Source organism: Gigantopelta aegis, chromosome 9 (genome assembly GCF_016097555.1).
Source record: "Gigantopelta aegis isolate Gae_Host chromosome 9, Gae_host_genome, whole genome shotgun sequence".
NCBI classification, from domain to species: Eukaryota; Metazoa; Mollusca; class Gastropoda; order Neomphalida; family Peltospiridae; genus Gigantopelta; species Gigantopelta aegis.
Window position 1 is genome coordinate 19,923,924 of NC_054707.1, and position 24,422 is coordinate 19,948,345.

Sequence of the window (24,422 nt, forward strand, 5' to 3'; positions counted from 1 at the left end):
GCAAGCAAACATTCCATGCTGAATTTTTCCTTATCATAATTTCAGAATTGTCATGAAGGACATGGTGCAGGTTGCCGGTGCCCCCGAGTTACTACTGAACGTGATCAACCCGCCATCATCCACCACCGTCCCCAACAACCTCATCCCCAACCTCATCAACTTGCTGAGAGACTGCCCCAGACTGCCGGCAACCAGCCGCGACCAGATCAATCCGGTTGACGTTTTCCTTCACTACGAGGTCGCAGGCTACCGGCGTCTGCTCCGGACCGTGCAGACGGATCTGGATCTTCTGCTGCGGTGTTCCCGCGGTGAGGTCTCCCTCAACAAGAATCTGATGGACACCCTGGACTCCATCTGCCAGGACGGCGTTCCCGCGGCCTGGCTCGCCGACACTTTCCCATCATGCCTCAGTCTGAAGCTGTGGCTGAACATCCTCCCGGAGAGGATGAGGACTCTGATCACGTACCTGGACGGGGACGTGTTGTCGTATAATCTGACGACGTTCCTCAGACCCGATCGCTTCTTTGATGCCGTCGTACAGACGTATGCCAGGAAGTACTTCAAGGATGCCAACAGCATTCGACTGGATGTTCAGGTACTTTTCTGCTTGTTGGGTTTTTAGGGGGGTTGGGTTTGGGGTGGGGGTTTTTTTTTGGGGGGGGTGTTGTTTATTTGTTTTTTGTTTTTTGCTTTTGTATTGTTGTTTTTGTTGCTTTGTTATTAGTCACCTACTGGTCCAACCGGAGGGGACTGTATGTTTTTTCTGTTCTTCTGTCTGTCTGTCTGTCCATCCGTCAGTCTGTCTATCCTCTATCCCTTTGTCCCATATATAGTTTTCCAGATGCGTTTTTCAGAATGCCTTGAGATAGTGATAGTGAGATTTTGTGTATAGCTTTATCACATACTGTTACAGATCAAGTTTCATTTTCATGGCAATTGACCCATTTTTGGAAGAGTTATGGCCCTTGAACTTAGACATATGAAAATTTGTTTTCCTGACTTTGTTGTTTTGTAGTGCCTTAAACTTGAGCTGAAACTTTGTTTATAGCTTTATCATGTCTTGATACAGATTAATTTCAACTTTCATGGCAATTTACCCATTGTTCATAGAGTTATGGCCCTTGAACTATGGAGATATGAAAATTTGTTTTGTGGACTTAGTTTTTACAATGCCTGAAGATATTCATGTGGAAAAAAAAAAAATTATAAAGCTTTATCATGTACTGTTACAGATCAAGTGTATCTTTCATGGTGAGTTATGGCCCTTGAATTTAGGAGATATGAAAAATTGTTGGTCCCGGTAGGGGATATGTATTGCTTTAGCAGTACTCTCAAAATGCTTGTTTTCTTTCTTTTTTCTTTTTTTAAAATTATTATTTATTTAGTATTATTATTACTTTTTGGAAATATAGTGTTATTTCTACACTTATCCTTGTGAAGTTGTCCTTTACGTGCAAGCACACACACACACTCTACATTATCACATTATATGGATATTGGGCACGGCGGAAGATAAAGGACCATCTCAAAATTTCAACACTTCTCCCTAAATGAATAACCCGTGGAAAGGGGAGAAGGGGTAAAACACCCATGTGGATAAAAAGTCAAAAATGGAAGTGTCAAAAAGTTTGTGGGGTTCGGGGTTTTTTTTTTTGGGGGGGGGGGGTATTTATTTATTTATAAAGTGAAATTCGAAACCACAGTTAACGAAGAATTTTATGAACTACATAATAACAGAATAATTATTAGTCTCGGCAATTACGGTTTGACAAGTCGGAAATTTCCTATTTCTGAGCACATCCGAACTAAAGACTTCTCGTTACAGTGACACATTTCACACATGATGTCAGCATGGGATGTTCCTTTTAATTTGTGACGGGTGGTATGAATAAAAATCTAAATAATTTATTAATGTATGTCAGTTGTTTTGTAGAGCATGTCTTGATATATCCATTGTTCTACTGCACAGATTAATTAAAATGAGATAATTGATTTCCACTAGTCCGAGTCTCCAATTAACTGAATTGAATGAATGAATCAAAATAATAAGTCATCTAAATACCTTTGCCATGCATCTCTTTATTTGTTTACAGACTGTAGGAAGGTGCATCTTGTCAATTTTGTCCTACAACTTTTGTGGTCCGAAAAATTTCAACCCTGACTAAATTCATTTGGAGGGGGTGGTTGAAAAGTATTAGAGGGTTAGGCTATTCGTTTAGGTCCCTAAACTTGCTCTGATATTCATGTGGTTTGTGCATTATTGAAGAAAGGGCTGTTCAAGACACAATCACATGAGGAAGGGGAACCTGAACTCGGAATTTAAGAAAGAAACAAAACAATTTATTGTTTTTAAATTCTTAATTTATTTGTAATTATTTTATTATTAGTTTTCTTACTTAATTAATTTTCCCAAAAAAAACAAAAACAAAAAAAATTGTGTAGATAAGTTTGACATACCACACAATATCATCACCTCCTGGTGAAGTTATTCCTGACCCTAACATTCATGTACATTAATTTTGTCAAGTCTGTAAGAAATTCTACACTGTTCTACTCATGTTAGTTTCTCATATGCAACATTTTGTCCCTGACTTTAGTTATACAGAGTTCTAATCCCATACAGGACCAAAGTAGTACAATATTCAACATTGATTTGTCATGGAAACAACACAGTGTTTCACTTTATTATACTTAATTAATCAGTGGACCATCCAGGATTATCTTGAGGGGAGGATGTACTCAAAATATGCTTTGGGTAGGCCTAGTTTGTTCTGTTTATGCAAATATAAACAAAAACACAAAAAATTGTGCACACTACTGGTATATTACTCTGTGTAATGGGTCATATAATGTTTATGTACATAATTTTTATGTGCTGAATCCTTACAGAAAAATTTATTTGCATAATTTAACAAAATACAGTTTGATTATTGACAAATTTAATAGCTTTGAATCGTACTGTTGTTTTGGGTGTACGGACAGAATGTCAGTGGTCAAAATGTCAATGGACAATATGTCAACTATTAATGTGGTATCTGTCAAAATGTCAACCTTACGTGTGTGTGTGTGAGAGAGAGAGAGAGAGAGAGAGAGAGAGAGAGAGAGAGAGACAGAGAGAGAGAGATGTATTAGGGTTGGGAAAATTGAGTTCCTTACTCATTACAAAATTTGGAATAGAGGATGTTTTATTGTTGGTTGTATGACCAATTAGCCATTTTGATAAAATAATCAATTTACTTTTATTTAAAAACAAAATTCCATCACCCATGTTCTGTAGTTGAAGAAATCATATACAGTTTAGTGCTGTCAAATATATCCAAACAGTATTTTGATTGGTCAAATGAAAGGTTATATAATAGTAATTTTTCGGGTGTGGGTGGGGGGGGGGGTGGTTTGGGTTTGTTTTCACAAATTATGTATAATCTGAAAGTTGACACTTTGACCTGGATACTACTTTAATAGTTGACATTTTGACTGTTGACATTTTTTACACTGGCATTTTGCCTATTGACATTTTGTCCTACATCCACCCCCAACACCTCCACCCCCAATACCTCCACTCCCACTGAGGCTAAAACAATTTTTACAAGCCTGTGAGAACTAGGTGTGGGGGGTGGTGGGGGGGCTTAAATTGTAGCACACCCCCTCTTGAGGACAAAAAATTTAAAACAAATAAAAAAATAAAAAATCTCCATACATGTACCAATGATTAGTTTAGATATGTCTGTACCATGCTTGTACAAATATTACATTTTGCATCACGTTCCAAATGTGGAATATTTATATGTAATAAAGTTTATTTTATCTTATATTAATAAAGATGTAAATCTGTCCTCTTCCACCACCCACCCACCCAATAGAGATTGTACTCTACTCTAAATAATGTTGTTACAGGCCTGTCATGTCATGTCATAGGGTTTTACGTGCACATTCAGAACAAGCTGTTGTAGCGCACGCCTGTCCATGACAGGAAAGTTGGGGGGAGAGGAGGGACCACCTGCACTGGCAGGTGCAAGGGAGCACCAGCAGCCTGATCAAGTCGGTAGGAGGCGGGTGGGGGTGGTGGTGGTGCTATGGAATTTTGAATGGAGCAATTAATGCCAAAGAGAAAGGGTGTGCAATGTTGATTGAGGAAATTTGGCGCAATTTGTGAATGGCAGAGCTAATATAGGTTTTGATATTAGTGAATCGAGAGTAGCTCGTTAATTTAGACCTCTACGTCAGGTCAGGTCATAGGGTTTTACGTGCACATTCAGAACAAGCTGTTGTAGCACACGCCTGTCGTCCATGACAGGAAAGGTGGGGGGGAGGGGAGAGGAGAGGAGGGACCGCCTGCACTGGCAGGTGCAAGGGAGCACCAGCAGCCCGATCAAGTCGGTAGCAGGCGGGTGGTAGTGGTGCTATGGAATTTTGAATGGAGCAGTTAAATGCCAAAGAGAAAGGGAGCGCAATTTTTGATTGAGGAAATTTGGCGCAGTTTTTGAATGGTCGGTCGAAAGGTAAATGGCCGAGCTAATATAGGTTTTGATATTAGTGAATTGAGAGTAGCTCGGGAGACCTCTACGTAAAACAAACACTATTCTTATAGGTGTCCATGGAAAATATGGACACGGTCCACTAGTTTCATGTTTGAACCCCTTCCTAAATCCAGACTATGATATGCCCTTATTTGAGGAGATATATCTACCAAGAATTGTGGAATTCGGTGGCATGTGTGGTAATCAATGTTAACTTTGTTTTGTTTAATGACACCACTAGAGCATATTGATTTATTAATCATAAGCATTTTTCCATAGTAGCAAGGGATCTTTTATATGCACCAACCCATATACAGGATAGCACATACCACGGCCTGCAATATATCAGTCATGGTGCACTGGCTGGAACGAGAAATAGCCCAGTACGCCTACCAACAGGGATCGATCCCATACCGACTGTGCATCAAGAAAGCACTTTACCAATGGGCTGCGTCCCGCCCCTGTATTACATCCACTCACCCACCCACCCCCTCTCTAAACCATTCCACATATTTAACTTATTAGCATGTGTATATTTTGTAACAGCATCTAGGACAAGATTATACTAACCCAAAAATCTAACATGTCATAATTAATGTACCCCACCCCTCACTCTCCCCTCTAAACCATTCCACATATTTAACTTGTTAGCATGTGTATATTTTGTAACAGCATCTGGGGAAAGATTACACTAACCCAGAAATCTGACATGTGTTATATTCAATGTACCCTCACCCCTCCCCTCTAAACCATTCCACATGTGTCATAATCAATGTACCACACCCCTCACCCCTCCTCTCCAAACCATTCCACATATTTAACTTCTTAGCATGTGTACATTTTGTAACAGCATCTGGGGAAAGATTACACTAACCCAGAAATCTGGCAACTGGTGGCATGTGAGGTAATCAATGTACTACACATGGAGTTGTTGACACAACTCAGCCTGTACCTTGTCCATTGTAAATAGACAGTGATGTACCAAAACAGTTTGGCAGGCTCTGAGGAATTGCCTGGCACAGTTTTCATCAACAAATGCATGCTCCACCCTTCTGAGTGGTACAAGATCACAGACACACGTTTGGTGTAGTGCAACACCATATTTTCTAAACTCCTATCCCCAGTCTTTCTCAACAACAAATACATTATTATTGGAAATGTAGCTGTTAAGAGGTGCATACATGTAAATGATATCGAAGCATCTTCTTTTCCTGGGTTTTTTTTTTCTGAACATTGTTCTTGTTTTTGGCTGTTGGTTGATTTATGTTTTGGTTTTGGGGGATGGGTTAGGTTTTTTTTGGTTGTGTGTTTATTTTTTGGGAGGGGTTGGTCGGGTTGCAGGATGTGTTTTGTTTTTTGGGGGGGTGTTTATAACATTTTGTATATCTACACAGTCAGATCTGCAAATTACAATGCAGAGTTATGGCTAGCTAGAAATTTTGCCTAGTGGTGTTCAGTACCCATATTTGTTAATATTCATATATAGACTGCAGAAGATAAAATTAACTGAGGTGAGGGTAGAGCTATTTAGGGAGTCTGGGGCAGTGGCATAACATGGGCGGGGCCACAGGGGCAGTTGCCCTGGGCACAAAATTCTGGACTGGTGGAAGGGACTCAGGGAGTGCTAACGGTCCACTGGTTAGGGGTGCAATACTTGCGCAATAGGTTTTTGTTGTTTATAGGTGGTCCTGAAGTCGGGTGTACAGCCCTCCACCCTATCCCCTCCCTCCAATCTGATGTAATAAAGTAATCATACTGCAAGCAGGCATGGAAGGAATGGGTGGAAAAACCAAAGCTGAATTATTTTAGTATCATGGTAGATGGTGCACGATTGTATGTTGTCTCACCATTAGTCAAAAAGTCTATAGTAACTGAGTCTGTGTAGGATTCCATTTAGAGCACCTTTAGAAAACGATGTGAAATGTTATACCTCTTGTCTATTTTGTCATTGTGTGGTTTTTCTTTACCATGGAGTACTTGCAGGCTAGCAAACTTATTACAGTGTTGGAGAATCGATATCATGTTAGGCAGTCAGCCCATATGATTTTTTTTACACATCTTGGACTGATTTGTGTATTTTGGGGGTTACATGTCAGTGTTAGAGTCAGGCTGCTGAAATTAACTAAATGTTCTTGATCTCTGGGGGGTTTTCAAGGATAATCACAGCTTAAATATTTGGGCATTTTCACTTTAGGGTAGCAAAAAAAAAGAAAAAGTTTTTAAATATTATTTTGTAAGCCATGTTGAGGGCAGCTGTTTTGTTTTACCTACAATATTTATGTCTGCTATAATCTGTTTATACATATATGCATGCATGCATGCAAACACAACATATACACACATACACATTCAGTAATTCATGCACACATGAACTTCACTTAAGAGATAACCATAAGGAGTTTTTACGACTTGAGGGTGTCATTATCTGTTTGATGCCCGCAAAAGTGATTTTTGTCCAGAGGCATTTAAACCTAAGGTAAAAAAAAAAAGAGAAACATTTGTGGGCATCAAATGGACAATAACACCCTAAAATGTGAAAAATTTAGTGTGGTTATTATCCATTGTAAACTGAAGCGTTTTAAAGAGACAGACCCTAGTTTCAACCATTGAAAATTAACACTAAGTTTAGTAAATCTACAAACCTGTAACACATTTCGATAAAGTTACAATTGAGTGAAACATGAGTCTGTGAGTTTGAAATGGTGAAATACCCTCTAAAAATAGACTAAAACTCGACTCTATAACTGTTACTTCTCAGACACAAGTGCGTTTTAAAAAATACGAGAAATAAATTTTGTGATATTAAAAACACCATGATGACCAAACAGACTTCGAATGTACGGAAATTGATAATCTAAACCATAAAATCTAAGTAAAGTATGATTACAGTTATCTAAAATGGCTATAATAGTAAAAAATATGCCTTAGTGTTTAAAAACTAGGGTGTGTCCCTTTAATTGAATGTCATAAAATAAATATTCCTTTCTTTTATTTGCGGTAGATACAAATGCCTTGTATGAGAATACATGTAGCCAATTGTGACAGGACAATCATTGGTTGCTACAATCAGCTATTCCCGTACAAGGCACTCATTTTGTGTGGTGTTGCCTTTACTGTACAATACAAACCTCATTAGCAGGTGCTTCACGTGAAGTTAGTCTTGCTTATAATTGCTTACCTGCATTTCGGAGAAAAGAGAGGGGGAAAAAAACAAACTATGCAATTACCATCTTATCTTTTTTTTATCTTTAATTTTTTACTTGGAAAACAACAGGTGTGTCAATTTCACTTTCAGCTTTTTCCCCCAATTTACTTTCACCTCTAAAACAGCCCTGACCCAGTGCGTCTGTTGTGAAAATAACTTCCCTTCAGTGATGTATCGTTTTCAGTGATTGCCTCCTGTTATCATCACCCTGGTAAAACAATTAATTCTCCCTGCCTCTAGGAGATCACCATAATCTTCATTCCATGCCTTTACCAAGTTCCTTTTTTTATTTTTTTATTTACCGCAATTTGTCTCTGTCTGTTATCAGCTTGATCGCAGAGTCGATTACCATAAATCTGTAAATATAGACTGGTTCCTGATAAGAGTCGGTCTTGAACAGAGGCCAGAGTTTAGCTTTTTACTTCCCCTTGCAAATAAAGGATAACTTAACCCGAGAACATGCAGTTCCGCCACGCATTCTTGGTGAACAGTAAGACACAGTGCTAGCACCCGCTTGATGTGCGGTCTGTTTGGGATTGATCCCCATCAGTGTCTATTTCTCATTCCAGATAGTGTACAACAACTGGTATATCAAATGCTGTGGTATGTGCCATCCTGTCTGTGGGATGGTGCATATAAAAGATCCCTTGCTACTAATGGAAAAAAAATATGTAATGGGTTTCCTCTCTGAGACTATATGTCAAAATTACCAAATGTTTGACATCCAATAACCGATGATTAACAAATCAATGTACTCTAGTGGTGTCATTAAACAAAACAAGAAACGAGAAATAGCATCAAGCGAGCACTTTACCACTGTGTTACGTCCCACACCTTTATTTATAATAGAGTAGGAGAAAATAAAATACATTTTCGTCCAAGAGACTTATACTGACCAGTGATTCATAACTGGTTCAACAAAGGCCATGGTTTGTGCTATCCTGCCTGTGGGAAGCGCAAATAAAAGATCCCTTGCTGCTAATTGGAAAGAGTAGCCCATGTAGTGGCGACAGCGGGTTTCCTCTCAAAATCTGTGTGGTCCTTAACCATATGTCTAACACCATATAACCGTAAATAAAATGTGTTGAGTGCGTCGTTAAATAAAACATTTCTTTCTATTATATCACTAACAACACACCAAACTAGTGACGCATCCTTATCGGTAATGTGTTTTTGTATCCAGTCCCATTCATATGGAATGTTTATATGCAAGAACATTTATCTTATCTAACCAATACCTTAATGACATGATTCCTGTATCCCTATCTGTAAATGTATATAAAAGATCCCCTTGCAGCTAAATGAAAAAACAAATGTAGCGGGTAAGGTTTCGTCTGAAGAGCACTTGTCAGAATTACCAAATGTTTGACATCCAACAGCAGATGATTAAATTATAAGGAGTCAGTATTCTCTTGTGGTGTCATTAAAACAAAAATTGTACTTCCTAGCTGTAAATGTCTTTAATTTGTCTGCTTTCTTCTTCTTCTTCTTCTTCTTCTTCTTCTTCTTCTTCTTCTTCTTCTTCTTTACCCCCTCCCCCTACCCAGGGATTTACCGGACGCACAAAACTTGCGTATAGGACGCACTAAAACTTAACTGGACCCGCAAAAATAGAGATACTGCGTCCCGTGGGACGCATAAAATATCTGACATTTTCAGTAACCCTGTCCACTATCAAAGATCGATCATTCTGTGTAACACACTATTTCTTTTCTACCTATAAACTGCGTATTCAAATGGGGATTCCCCATATCGAAAACAAAAAGTTTTAATCTCTGGGGACACTGCGTCTTTATCCTTTGCTGCGCTTAATCGGGTAAAGTTGGTACTTTCCGGAAAGAGGTCGCGGATTTGCGATCATTCGGAACTTCTCGTCAACAGGCCGAACACAATCGGAAATTCCCGGGCGAATAAAACAAATTGGTTAAATGTTCTGATTTGCATTAACAAACAAGTAGCACGATTCATAAACAACGCATGGTATTGTGAGTATCATTTAGCTTGCAGGAAATGGTTCAAATAATAATACAGATCAAAGTGAAATGTTGATTTTGAAAGAATAAACAATGAATACCGACATTGATTTCCCGAAAGGAAAAACAACAACAACACAGCTTGTTAAATTTACTTTAATGAAACATATAGTATACACGTGATTTGTTGTCTGCAGCTCTCTGTCGTTTGTGTGGTTTTGGGACCCTTTGTTTTCAGGTTGGGACCCCCAGAAAAGAAAGAGGTGAGTCCAAGGGACCCCCATTTCAGAAAAACAAGGTAAATCCCTGCCTACCCCATCCCCCCTTGTTCAAACTAGAAGACATAATCAAGGTTTTATTTCTAAATATTTGACTTGACACCCATGGCTTTGAAATTGGAAATTTTAGCGTCATTTTACCGAAAATTTTGAATTTTCAGTTTCATTTCAAAAACATCTTATTAAGCCAAGTAATGCTATATATATGTGTATACATGATCTTCTCTTTATTCAAATAAGTATATCTATTGTGCATTACAAAACGTTATTGGGGAGGGTTTGTCAAGTGAATGAGATTTACATTCAGATTGGGAATATTTTACTCCAAAATTGGGAATAAAAAAACGGCATAGCCTCTGTAGAATGGTGGGGAATGGTGCCCATTATCGGAGTCTAGAAACACAGGTGATAAAAAAAAACCTGATAACGGTAAAGAAACAGTGCTTAAGATACCTGCTCCTCACCTGTGATGATTTCTGGAACCAACCTTACAGGCAGGCCAGTATTTCTCCTTTTAACTCGGCATTCCACATCTTTGTGCAATTAGAGCCAAGGTATGCACATAGTGTGTGTGCACCGATTTGGATGGCGTAACTCCCTGGAGATGTGTCCAAACATGTCTGGTTCTCACTCCAGGTCTGTTACAGAGAGTGGGGCAATCCTGTAGGTCATTGCTCCCATTAGTCTGATGGGGGTGGGACGTAGCCCAGTGGTAAAGCATTTGCTCGATGCGCGGTCGGTTTGGGATCGATCCCTGTCGGTGGGCCCATTGGGCTATTTCTCATTTCAGCAAGTGCACCACGACTGGTATATCAAAGGCCATGGTATGTACTATCCTGTCTGTGGGATGGTGCATATAAAAGATCTCTTGCTGCTAATCGAAAAGAGTAGCCCATGAAGTGGCGACAGTGGGTTTCATCTCTCAGTATCTGTGTGTGGTCCTTAACCATATGTCTGATGCCATATAACCGTAAATAAAATGTGTTGAGTGCGTCGTTAAATAAAACATTTCTTTCTTTCTTTTTCTGTTAGTCTGACATAATGCAAACAGCACAATGATGAGCTGCTAGCCATGTTATTTGTTTCTTCTGTTTACCTGTCTAAATTGTGTCGGTTTAGTTCAGCAGGTAAATAAGGAAATAAATGGGGGTTTTATTTAACGACGCACTCAACACATTTTATTTACGGTTATATGGCATCAGACATATGGTTAAGTACCACACAGATATTGAGAGAGGAAACCCACTGTCGCCACTTCATGGGCTACTCTTTTCGATTAGCAGCAAGGGATCTTTTTTATGCACCATCCCACAAACAGGATAGTACACACCACGGCCTTTGTTACACCAGTTGTGGAACACTGGTTGAAATGAGAAATAGCCCAATTGGTCCACCGACAGGGATCGATCTTAGACCGACCACACATCAAGCGAACACTTTACTACCTCCTGCCCCAGTTCAGCAGGTGTGTTATCTTCACTTTTCTTGGCTCTCTCTTTCTGTCCAGTGTTTTAACCCCATCACCATCTCATCACCTTTTCACCACCTGGATATAAAAATATATATATGATGATAAAAAAGGAGGGGTGGGTTGAGAGTTTGGTCTATTAATTTTAATACAAGTCCATATGGTCTGATATTTAAAAATTAATACAGCGTTTAAACAGATACAAAACTGTACAGCTAAGCTAAACATTGGACAGTTTTGATTTTTTTTTGTTTTCTTTGGATTAAATCACTTTAAACTATGACTATTTGGTGTCGAATATATTGTTTTTTTCAAAGTTTGGTCGACAGAGAGAATGAGAGGAAACTAGCTGCCACCATATATAGGTTACTCATATTGATAAAGTATCAAAGAATCTTTTATATGCATTTTCTCATAGACAGGACAGTTCATGCCACATTTGTGAGGCACTGATTGGAATGAGAGAAAACATTTCCATTGAGAGTGATCAATTCTGCAACCTATTCCACCTCAGACGAGCAGTCTACCATCCTCCGAGTGAAAGATGATCAAGGGATGGATGGATGATGGATGGATGGATGGATGGATGGAAGGATGGATGGAGGATGGATGGATGGATGGATGGATGGAGGATGGATAATGGATGGATGGATGGAGGATGGATAATGGATGGATGGATGGATGGATGGATGCAGGATGGATGGATGGAGGATGGATAATGGATGGATGGATGGATGGATGGATGGATGGATGGATGGATGCAGGATGGATAATGGATGGATGGTGAATGGATAAATGATGGATGGATGGATGATAGATAGATCCTGGATGGATGGATCCTGGATGGATGGATGGATGGATCATGGATGGATGGAGGATGGATAATGGATTAATGGTGAATGGATAAATGATGGATGGATGATAGATGGATCATGGATGGATGGAGGATGGATAATGGATGGATGGTGAATGGATAAATGATGGATGGATGGATGATAGATGGATCATGGATGGATGGATGGATGGTGAATGGATGGATCATGGATGGATGGAGGATGGATTAATGGTGAATGGATAAATGATGGATGGATGATAGATGGATCATGGATGGGTGGATCATGGATGGATGGAGGATGGATAATGGATGGATGGTGAATGGATAAATGATGGATGGATGGATGATAGATGGATCATGGATGGATGGATCATGGATGGATGGATGGATGATGGATGGATAATGGATGGATGGTGAATGGATAAATGATGGATGGATGGATGATAGATGGATCATGGATGGATGGAGGATGGATCATGGATGGATGGATCATGGATGGATGGATGATGAATGGATAATGATGGATGGATGGATGATAGATGGATCATGGATGGATGGATCTTGTATGGATGGATAAATGATGGATGGATTGATGATACATGAATCATAGATGGATGGATAGATGGATCATGGATGGATATATGGATAGATGGATCATGGATGGATATATGGATAGATGGATCATGGATGGATGGATGGATTGATGATAGATGAATCATGGATGGATACATAGATGGATCATAGATGGATGGAAGGGTTGGTGGTTGGATGGATGAACAGATGGATGGAAGGAATCAACAAGCTAATACTTCTGTAACTGTATGTTCCATTTTATGGTGAGAGAATGAACAATAAATAAGAGCGTATGCCATACTAAAGTTACGAAACAGGTTTGTCAATTATTTGATTCTAAAACAGAAAAAAAGAATTGTTTTTACTGATCACAAAAGCTTCACCACTGATATAAACACAGTTGTCAAATTTCACCAAATCATGTGAACATCAAACAGCAGGATGATGTCACAGAATTGTGCATACAATGTTTCGAACATACGTGATATACACCTTACTTACAGTGATACAAGTTATTTACAGATCCGTTTATTTTCAAACGTCAGTAATAAAACTAATTCTCCACATAGAGCATCAAAGCCATGGCCAAAGAATATATTTTCTTGTGATCAAAATAGTAACTGGCAAAACGACTTTCCCCAGAATCTATCATTCTTAACGTCTGTTACAAATGTTCATTGCATGTTGTGTGTTTCATCTTGGTATCAAGCTCCCATAAACCACACTTGAACCATTTTCACGGGTTCTTCTTCTTTGTCGCAGTCATTCCAAGCTGTGGTTGATTTAGGCATACAGTGAAACCTGTGTTACAAGAGGTTACCACCAGTGCGTGTGACCTCTTAACACAGCTGTAGTTGGCCACAGACCACAGTTAGGAAGGAAATGTTTTATTTAACGACACACTCAACACATTTTATTTACAGTTATATGGCACCGGACATATGGTTAAGGACCACACAGATATTGCGAGAGGAAACCCGCTATTGCCACTTCATGGGCTACTCTTTTCGATTAGCAGCAAGGGATCTTTTATATGCACCATCCCACAGATAAAATAGTACATACCATAGCCTTTTTTATACCAATTGTGGAGCACTGGCTGGAACAAGAAATAGCCTAATGGGTCCACTGACGGGGATCGATCCTAGGCTGACCGCGCATCAAGCAAGTGCTTTACCACTAGGCTATGTCTCGCCCCTCAGACCACAATTATTTACACTATATGTTTCTATATAGTGTCAGTGCATGGCTATAGCATTTTTATTCATATCAGTAGGCCCATGGATTTTTTTTTATGTACCTGTGTCTGCCTGAGGGCAATATACCCTGAAAAGGACAACCCCTGTTGTTCAGCTCTTTCTCCCACAGGATATTGGTTTAAACAAACACACCCACTAAACCTGGTCGGAGTACACCTATTTCACACAAAAAGCATTACTTTTGGATGGGCCAGAATTATCACAGTAACTTTTGTACCTAACAAACACAAAATTAAAAACGAAAAATTATCTCTTCAACTGATGGCAAGTATTTTTGTCCAGTGGCAAAAAAAAAAGCTATCGAAAAAGGACCTGTCCTATAGCAAGTTATATTGCAGCTATGGCAATGGCCATTGAATCCACCATTAATTTTAGGGGTTGGATGTAGCCCAGTGGTAAAGCACTTGCTTTAGGCACGGTCTGTTTAGGATCGATCCCTGTTGGTGGCCCCATTGGGCTATTTTTCGTTTCAGCCAGTTATCCACAACTGGTGTAACAAAGGCTGTGGTATGTACTATCCTGTCTGTGGGATCATGCATACAAAATATCACTTGCTGCTAATCGAAAAGAGTAACCCATGAAGTGTGACAGCAAGTTTCCTTTCTCAATATCTGTGTGGTCCTTAACCATATGTTCGACACCATATAATCATAAATAGAATGTGTTCAATGCTTCGTGAAATAAAACATTTCCTTCCTTCCTTCATAGAGGTGTCCACTTCAAGAGGTTTGACTGTACCTGACAAACAGTTAACTGTCTTTAGCAATGTTGCATCTCTGAGTACCTTGGATACCCATGTGTACAACGTTATCACATTGTATCTGATATGATGTATGGTAATCGTTCATGCTTTTAGCACTCTGTCTACTTCTTGACATACTTCTGTGTTTGCAGATTCAGGATGAAAGTATAATGGGGGCAGGGGTGGGGGTGGGTGGGGGTGGGGGGGGGCAGTTGCACCAAAAACTCATAACTGTTCCTCTTTATGTTTGGCTTGTATCTCACACATGAATAAATATTATGTGTATGTAATGAATGCAATGTTCGTAATAAACACTGCTGTGTTGCCAAGAGTCTTACTCTTTAAAGATGTAACTGTAATTTTTTATGAAGTCACAGAGGTTGAAGTTTTGTTTTCTTTAATGACACCGCTAGAGCACGTTGATTAATTAATTAATCATCGGCTATTGGATGTCAAATATTTGGTAATTCTGACTCGTAGTCATCGGAGGATTTTTTATATGCACTTTCCCACAAACAGGAAAGCATATACCTCCGCCTTTGACAACTTGTGGTGCACTGGGTTGGAATGACAAAAACAAAATCAGTTGAATGGATCCACCTGGGTGGTTCGACCCTGCGATGCATGCAAGCACCTCAAGTGAGCGCCTCAAGCACTCAGTTGACTGAGTGCCTCAAGCGAGCGCTCAATTGACTGAGCTAAATCCTACTCCTTGAATGCACAGAGGTATAGAACTGTTACATAACTTCAATGCACAGAAAACTGTCAAGAGTTTGATGCGACAGTTGTATATAATGGCTTTATTGGGCTATGGTTTACAGAGAATAATGCAGTTCTTGTCAGGGTACAGCCTGATGACAACGTGTGAATCATTTTGAAAAGTACATGTAAGTGCTGTTCCAGGAAAGAAAGGAATACTTGTTGTCGATTCTTCAGCCTCATATATTTGGATAAGACATTCAATATATTTGATCTTGCATGTTGAAACTGTCCCTCTTTGAAGATTTTTTTGTTTGAAGGGAATGAGTGGGATGGGAAGGGAAGAGATTGTGGAATTGAAACAAGGACATCACTCGATTATGCTTTTTGTACCGACATGAATGAAACCATTCTAAAGTTATATAATATTAAAGAGGGTATATATTTTAGTGCCACAAGGGATTCACAATCTGCCCTGGACTCAGTCATTGGTAAAGCATAGGCTGGACGGACCCAGGGTGGATGTGCCTAAACCATATGTAGATGTGGGCACATTAAAATGGAAGGAAAGGAAGGAAATGTTTTATTTAACAGCGCACTCAACACATTTCATTTACGGTTATATGGTGTCGGACGTATGGTTAAGATATTGAAAGAGGAAACCTGCTATCGCCACTTCATGGGCTACTGTTATCTATTAGCAGCAAAAGATCTTTTATATACACTATCCCACAGACAGCATAGTACATACCACGGCCTTTGTTACACCAGTTGTGAAGCACTGGCTGAAATGCAAAATAGCCCAATGGGACCACCGACGGGGATCGAACCTAGATCGATCGCGCATCAGGCGAGCACTGTACCACTGAGCTACGTCCCGCCCACATTAAAATGGTGTAAGAACTAGGTAGGAAATTCATATGGAAGCTATTTTGCTTCACAACCTCAACTTTGCTTAGTTTATATTGGTGCAAGAAATTTCTTAATTTCTGACTTCAAAGCATTTATTAATTATTAAGCACATGGTTCATTAGAAGACTTTTTGTTTTTAACACCTCAAGTACTTTTAGACTTAATGAATGTGTGAACATCTTTCTCATGAAACCATTTATTAGGTCTAGTTCTTTGAGTGTTGAGCAGTTCCAGGGAGGTGATTCGACCACCATTACCTGGAGTGGGTAGATGTTGAATTATTACAAGTCTTTAAGTGTATATGTACCAGTAAATAATTTGTTATTTAAAAAATAATAGTAATAATAAAAACTCTAAACTATATTTTATTTCATCATTTCAACAGCTTTTTTTTTTTTTTTTTTTTTTTTTTTTTTTTTTTTTTTAATAGCAAAGTCAGATTTCAGAAATTCAGTAGAGTAAATAATATTTACATTTATAATGACATAAGCATCTTTTATGCTTCACCTATCCCACCCAATTACAGAAATTAATGGAATAAATGTTTCACTTTTAGCATATCAGTTCATTCTTTTGGACTAAATATTTCTCCTTTTATTCATCTGAGGTTCAAATTAATGTAATCGAGCACTCTACCATCTTGAGTTAGATCATACCCACTTGAACATGCTGTCCTTGGCACATACCTCACACTGCTTCCTATTATCGATATAGTGGCCTTAGGCCAAACAAAATAAATCTCTGGTCAGCACATGTGTCGATTTTAACTCTTGCACTTCAAATGTTTTTTTAATTTTCCGCAGTATGACGTCAATTTTTGCCAGGCTTTTCTTGCTACGACGTAAAACCTCATTTGGAGCCAGAATGCTATCACACATGAACTAGAGCGTGCATTCTGATTTTAATTTAAATATGCCCCTTATTTTGATATCAAATATACCCACCTTTTCTGTGCAATCCACGCTTTAAAAAAAATTGAAAAAAAAAGAGAATTTTTTTTTTAAACTTTGGTCTAACCAGAGATCGATCTGGGTTTTTTTTGGTGGGGTTTTTTGGCCTTATACTTCCCAACTGAGCCCAACTAACTCTAAGCAGAAGCTGGTCCTGGGTTGCGAACTCGGTGCCCACCAGCCCAAAGGTCATTGACGTATAAGCCTTAATCACTATAATTGCCTAGCTGCTACCAACAGCTGATACTAAATTACATTTTCGTGGAGTATTTGTATATTTATATTGACATAAGCAATTCTTGTACTTCACTCATCCCAACCACTGAAGCTTTCAGCACTGCACCAGTTTCCATCTGTCACATACAACAAGCCACTCTTAACCATACACACACAGACACACACCACACCAAACCACACACACTTTCACTATTTGCAGTATCTGGCACTGTGCCCAGCCACCAGGAAATGTAGGAAGATACTTTGAGTTGGAAGATGGTGTTGATTTTCTGGCAAAACCAATCAGGCATGAAGCCAAATTCCTTGATATATTGCAACAAGGTGACAAGGAAAAACTACAAACTATCTTTCCAACAAAAGATATTTTCTTCTTCTTCAACTTTTGTTCTGGTTTTTTTCTTTTCTTTAACTGATGCTAATGTGTTTGTACTCTTCGTGGTCTCAACTGTGTATTAATAAAGATCTAAAAGGTGAACGTATTGTGTACGGCACTGCTCATAATATGGTGGATAGTATCCCAGTACATTATTTGAGGGTACATAATATAAATAAAACAGATCTTAAGTATCCCTACCTGGTGGTTTTGGCTTTGAAATCTTTTGGGGGCAGGATTTAGCTCAATGGGTTGAGTGCTCGCTTGAGGTGCTTGCGTCGCAGGATCGTTCAACAGATTGGGGTTCCAACCAGTGCATCACAACTGGTCAAAGGCCGTGGTATGTGTTTTCCTGTCTGTGGGAAAGTGCATATAAAAGATCCCTTGCTGCATTAAGAAAAATGTAGCATATTTTCTCTGTTGATTACGAGTCAGAATTACCAAATGTTTTACATCCAATAGCCGATGATTAATTAATCAATGTGCTCTAGTGGTGTTGTTCAACAAAACAAAAGATTCTTTTTAAAATCTTTTGAAACTGGACACTTCATTCAATGTACTTTGACAAATTTTCGTACCTACTGGCAGAAACCTTGTTCAGGGCTGCACATATTATATGAATGATAATTTTGTTGAAGTGTGGGTTGTGCAGAATCGTGTTTGCATAAACTTTTCGCCGTTTGCGCAAAATTTGTATACAGTTGGTGCTAAATGATATTTTGCTCATTGTGTGCTAATTAAAAAGTAGAGATGAAAACTACTGAATTAATGTTCATCATTTTATGCTTTAAATTCTTTTTATTTTTAATAAACTAATAATTTGAGTATAATATATGAAATTTTACATTAATACATTACAGGTATGTAATGTTTTATATTAATACATGTATTTTTTTTCAAAAGGTTACACAAAGAAAAAAGTTTAAGCAAACATAATTTGCTTAAAACCCATTAATGATATGTTTTGCTGCCAAATTATTATTTTTTAAATAAATAAAATAAAGTTTGGTAGTAAAGATTTATTGCAGTCAGTTTGGAACACTTTACCAGCAATAAATGTGTTGAGAGCTAATAATTTTAGTATAATATACGAAATTTTACACTAATACATTATGTAATGTTTTATATTATTACATGGGTTTTTTGGGGTTTTTTTTAAAAGGTCACACAAAGAAAAAGGGTTAAGCAAAAATAATTTGCTTGACCCATTAATGATATGTTTTGCCAACAAATTAGTATTTTTAAATAAATAAAATAAAGTTTGGTATTAAAGATTTATTGCAGTCCTTTTGGAACACTTTACAAGCAATAAATGTGTTGAGAGGTTCAAAACCTAACAGGGAAATCTACACGGCTATGTTGACCAGCTTGAACCTGTTTTAGTTAAACTGGCAGGATACTCCAGTTATTGCTGCCAGGTGAAGGTCAGGGTATTTCGGTTTCTTTGTGTATATATAAACGGAACATTTTTCATTATCTGTCTGACATATACAAACATATTAATACATGAAAATGGATGGACAGTTGGTACTTAAAGTTGGTTTTGTTTAACGACACCACTAGAGTACATTGATAATAATTAATCATCAGCTGTTGGATGTTAAACATTTGGTAATTTTAACAAATAGTCTTAGAGAGGAAACCTGCTACATTTTTCCATTAGTAGCAAGAGATCTTTTATATGTAGGGTGATGGTTGGTACAAGGCTTTCAGACCTTCTATAACAGAAATGTTTTATTTAACGACACACTCAACACATTTTTATTTACGGTTATATGGTGTCAGACATATGGTTACGGAACACACAGATATTGAGAGAGGAAACCCACTGTCACCACTTCATGGGCTACTCTTTTCGATTAGCAGCAAGGGATTTTTTACATGCACCATCCCACAGACAGGATAGTACATACATTTGTGTACCACAGCTTTTGTTACACCAATTGTGGAACACTGGCTGGAACAAGAAATAGCCCAATGGGTCCACCGACTGGGATCGATCCTAGACTGACTGCACATCAAGCGAACGCTTTACCACTGGGCTATATCCCGCCCCCATTCTATAACGGGCACATGTATAATAAGGGCCTGCATGATAGGTACTTTAGGTTATTCCATTGGTAGGACAGATGTCTGTACTTTACCTCTGTGTCGCCGTAAAACATTTGCCTACATGTTAATACACGTAGTGCTATGACCAGATTAATGTACATCTAATTTGTGTCTAATTTGAAAATCATTAAATTATGAAAGTATGTGATCTGAAAAATATCATCACATTTTATCATCCATCAAAGGCTTTTGTAGGAGATATCGCAGGCATTATAATTTTCGTTATCTTCTGTGATATTCTCCTAGGAGATATCGCTTCTTTTGTTATGTCACTGTGTATGTTTCAGCGCCAAACATATCATTAGTGACGCCACGCCACTGTCGTTCTGCTAGTTAACGAGTATGGCTGCCAAATATAGTGACATTCATCCCACATTACTGACATTGTTTACAATTGTCGCAAATGAAAAGAATGATAATGGATGATAAAAAGAATACCCCTCATGTCTTGTGATATCATAATTTATCAGCATTTGTTGATAAAAGTATAAAAATCCTCGGCAAGCCTCTGATTTCATACTTTTATTAACTCATGCTTATACAGACACGAGGGGAGTATCCTCTATATATTATTTTATTGGATTTGCTACCTATTATATAATAGATTATGATACATGTATATCAGAATGTTCTTCTACTGCTACATAAAAGTACTTCACAATAGCTCACATTATGATGTTATTATTAGATGAAAATACTTCACAATACATCACCTTGAGCATCATAAGAAGTTCTGTTACTGTTACATAGAACATGCAGGTCCATAGGAAAGATATCAGGAGGGCCGGGGGGGGGGGGGGGGGGGGGGAGTGGTGGAGGGACAACCTCTCTCTCTCTCTCTCTCTCTCTCTCTCTCTCTCTCTCTCTCTCTCTCTCTCTCTCTCTCTCTTTAATTATATAGAGTAGGACAGAAAATACATTTTGATTTGTTGCCCCCTCGGCTTAAAGGTTCTTACAGGCCTGTGGAAGTTCTTCACTGTATGGGTCACTTAGTGTCACACTATGTTCTGTGCAAGGACTTCAATGTACATGTAGTCATGGTTTCTGCCAGAAATATTTTTTTGGGGTATGGCGCTATAGAATTGAAAATATTTACAATGTGTGTGCTCATTGCAACCGCAGTCCCCCAGAAAGAAAATAGTTAGGTTTGGGGTTAGGGTTAACAAAATCATACAGTAATGTTAAAGAGTCATTAATTTTGTCAAAAGGTTACCTTAAAAAATTTAATTTGCAAAAACATTTGGGTATCCATTTTACTCTCTGGCAGAAACCTTCGTTGTAATACAACAATACACATGTTTAACAGGGGCGTAGCGTGATCTGGACCTTGGGGGAGGGGGGGGTTCGAATATGAACCAAGTTGACCCGTTTTCTATTGTTTTTGCACCACCAGAAACTCCATATGTATAAACCTGTATGTTTTAGTTCTGAAAGCGGACCGGGGTGGGTGGGGGTCCGAACACCCCAGCCTACACCCCTGCTTAAGACAACAGTAATAACACTTGCATGACGTTAATGGATCATGAAATGTTTCTCACAACCACTTACACATTCATAGTCTGTATGACCATAATTTCTCAGTCGCCCATTAATTACAAGAATGAATATCTAATTAACCGATATTCAGAACATAAGTATGTTTTCTCCATAACCATTCAGGCAGGTAGCCAAATTCTTTGATATGTTGCAAAAACAAATGTTATACAGAAAAACATGTTTGATGGAAATGATATTTCACAGGATATTATTTTTAAAATATAGCATTCATTATTATGATTTATTTTTTTTGGCGGGGGGGGGGGGGGGGGGGGGGGGGGATTGGGTATTTTGGGGGGAGTCTCTCTTTAATATTGATAAATTTTATGATGATCATAGTTTATGCTGCTGTATTACAGCTGTATATCTGAGAAGAAAAAAAAGTGTGTATTTGTTGCCTTGTGAAGTACTGTAGTCATTTCCGTGGCCATGCATAACACATTTTCTGATGCTTTCTTGTGCAGGGAAGGGTGTATATCTTAATGATGAGGTGAGGTTCTGTCGGGGGTTTTCCAGTTCCAGTGTGCACTAAAGGTTGTGTGCACTTTCCTGTCTATGGGAAAGTAAATATAAAATTGATAGCCCTCCCCCCCCCCCCCCCCCCCCCCCCCCCCCCCGCACCATGCAAGTATTTAACATCCAGTAGCCAATGAAATAAATCATTGTCCTTTAGTAGTCTTGTTAAACAAAAGCAAACTTTAACCAAATAATTTTATTTTAAAATGCACTGAAGGTGTCCTCAAACAAACAAATATTCATTCCTTTTCTCCCATCCCTAGCCATGCAAGACAGGCGTATTCCATGACATCAGCCCATGCGGAATAAATCAGTCTTCTGTTGTTTGAGCTCATATTAACATTGGGTGACGTCACGTAAACGGCAAAATAACGCAAGAAATGCTTTTTATATTTCGTAAAAATAAGGAAACCTGCTGTCATAATGAAATTATACCATTATTTTCGGTTAATACCATTAGTATAAACCATTTTTGGGTACGACCTTTTCAATGGTTATGATTATTTCAATGTAAGATAAAAAATAAAAAATGTAGGTTTTTCACGTTTTTCCAAAATGCTTGTTTTTGATCTACTGGATGAGAGAAAATTAATCCTCCATATATGTATCCATGTGTGACAGGGCTATTCCACCTTCGGGTACATAATATGATGTCAGAGACTCGACAAGCCTCGTCCTGGACAACAAATTATGTACCCTCGGGTGGAATAGCCCTATCTCACATGGACACACATGCAGGATTCTTTTAGTCTGCATACCTTGTACAAAAATATGAATAACAATAATAATTATGTACTAATGGTTTGTTGTTTTTGTTCCACAAACCAGAGTTAATTGTTTTGACATTTTGTTTTGGTGCTGCCACCATTACTGATGTAATCCTGACCCCAAGTCTTACAGTCATTCTTGGTGCTTAATTACCACAGTTACCATAACTAACTGGCTTCCACTGCCATGGCAGACATCAAACTCTGGCCATACTTTACCACTGTGGATATACTTAATTGAGTTTTATTTACTCATGGAAGACGTATGCAACAGCTGTGGAATTTTAGCTCGTCACAAGGAGGAACAGGCTTTAACTGTATACAAAACACATACTGGTGAGGGCAAACTTCAAAGAGATCCAACTGAAGAACCTTTTCTCTCTGTCAGTGGGTCTGGCATGTGGTGCTCCAGCCATTGTGAGGAATTCACCTAGCAGAGTTGATATGTCCTCTGACAGTTGTAATCATTAAGAGAAATGGCAGTGTTAGGCATTTGTACACATGTTGGGACACACACACACACATGCGTACGTATGTACTAGTAAGTTGTACCAAAAATATTAATGAGCAACTACAGTGTCACTGTAGTACTACTATAATTAGTACTCATTTGAAAATAAAAGCTTATATGTTTTTAAAAAGCCGAATCTTATTTTAAAGGTATACTGTCACGGATTTAAGGACCTTATTTCTCTAAAAATGGATAAAAAATAAAAATTACATTAATTGTTGGAAACCAAATCTAGGTATCACATCACCTTAACTGAAACATGATGGAGTGAAATCCAGGTCATCCCTCTCGACAATTTTAGTTTTTGAATTATGGACCATTCAATTATTTTTACAAAATGTCATTAATAAATGGAGTATGGTGGTTATGAAGATGATTGAATAAAGTACATTTAGGAACAAATCAAATTATTTTTGTTCAGGGAATACTTTGTTAGACCATTAAATAGGTCAGTGATCTGTGACAATGTGCCTTTAATGTAATTAAATAAAGGTAATTTTTTTAGCATTTCAGATTAAACCAATCTACATGTACTTTGTAAAATAATTTTATACAAAACAATATGAAATTAGATAAAAAGCTAAAAATGACATCCTTGAGTACTTTAAAAATCCTTTGATCATACAAGGAAGGAAATGTTTTATTTAATGACACATTCAATAAATTTTGTTTACGGTTATATGGCATCGGACATATGGTTAAGGACCACACAGATATTGAGAGGAAACCCGCCACTTCATGGGCTACTCTTTTCAATTAGCAGCAAGGGATCTTTGATATACACTATCCCACAGACAGGATAGTACATACCACGGCCTTTGTTACACCAGTTGTGGAATACTGGCTGGAATGAGAAATAGCCCATTGGGCCCACCGACAGGAATCGATCCCAGATCGATCGCTCATCAAGCGAGCATTCTACCACTGGGCTACATGTACATCCAACCCCTTAATCATAA

The 24,422-nt window shown here is 38.3% G+C and overlaps 1 protein-coding gene across 2 annotated transcripts in view; it reads left to right on the top strand.

Annotated features, from left to right (window-relative positions):
* Window positions 1-24,422, top strand: part of LOC121381031 (dynein-1-beta heavy chain, flagellar inner arm I1 complex-like) — a 144,155-nt gene that overhangs the window by 113,183 nt on the left and 6,550 nt on the right. For both annotated transcript variants that reach the window (XM_041510112.1, XM_041510113.1), the window contains one exon: window positions 46-595. In XM_041510112.1, coding sequence (XP_041366046.1) covers window positions 46-595 — 550 coding nt within the window. The remainder of the gene's footprint in view (window positions 1-45; window positions 596-24,422) is intronic.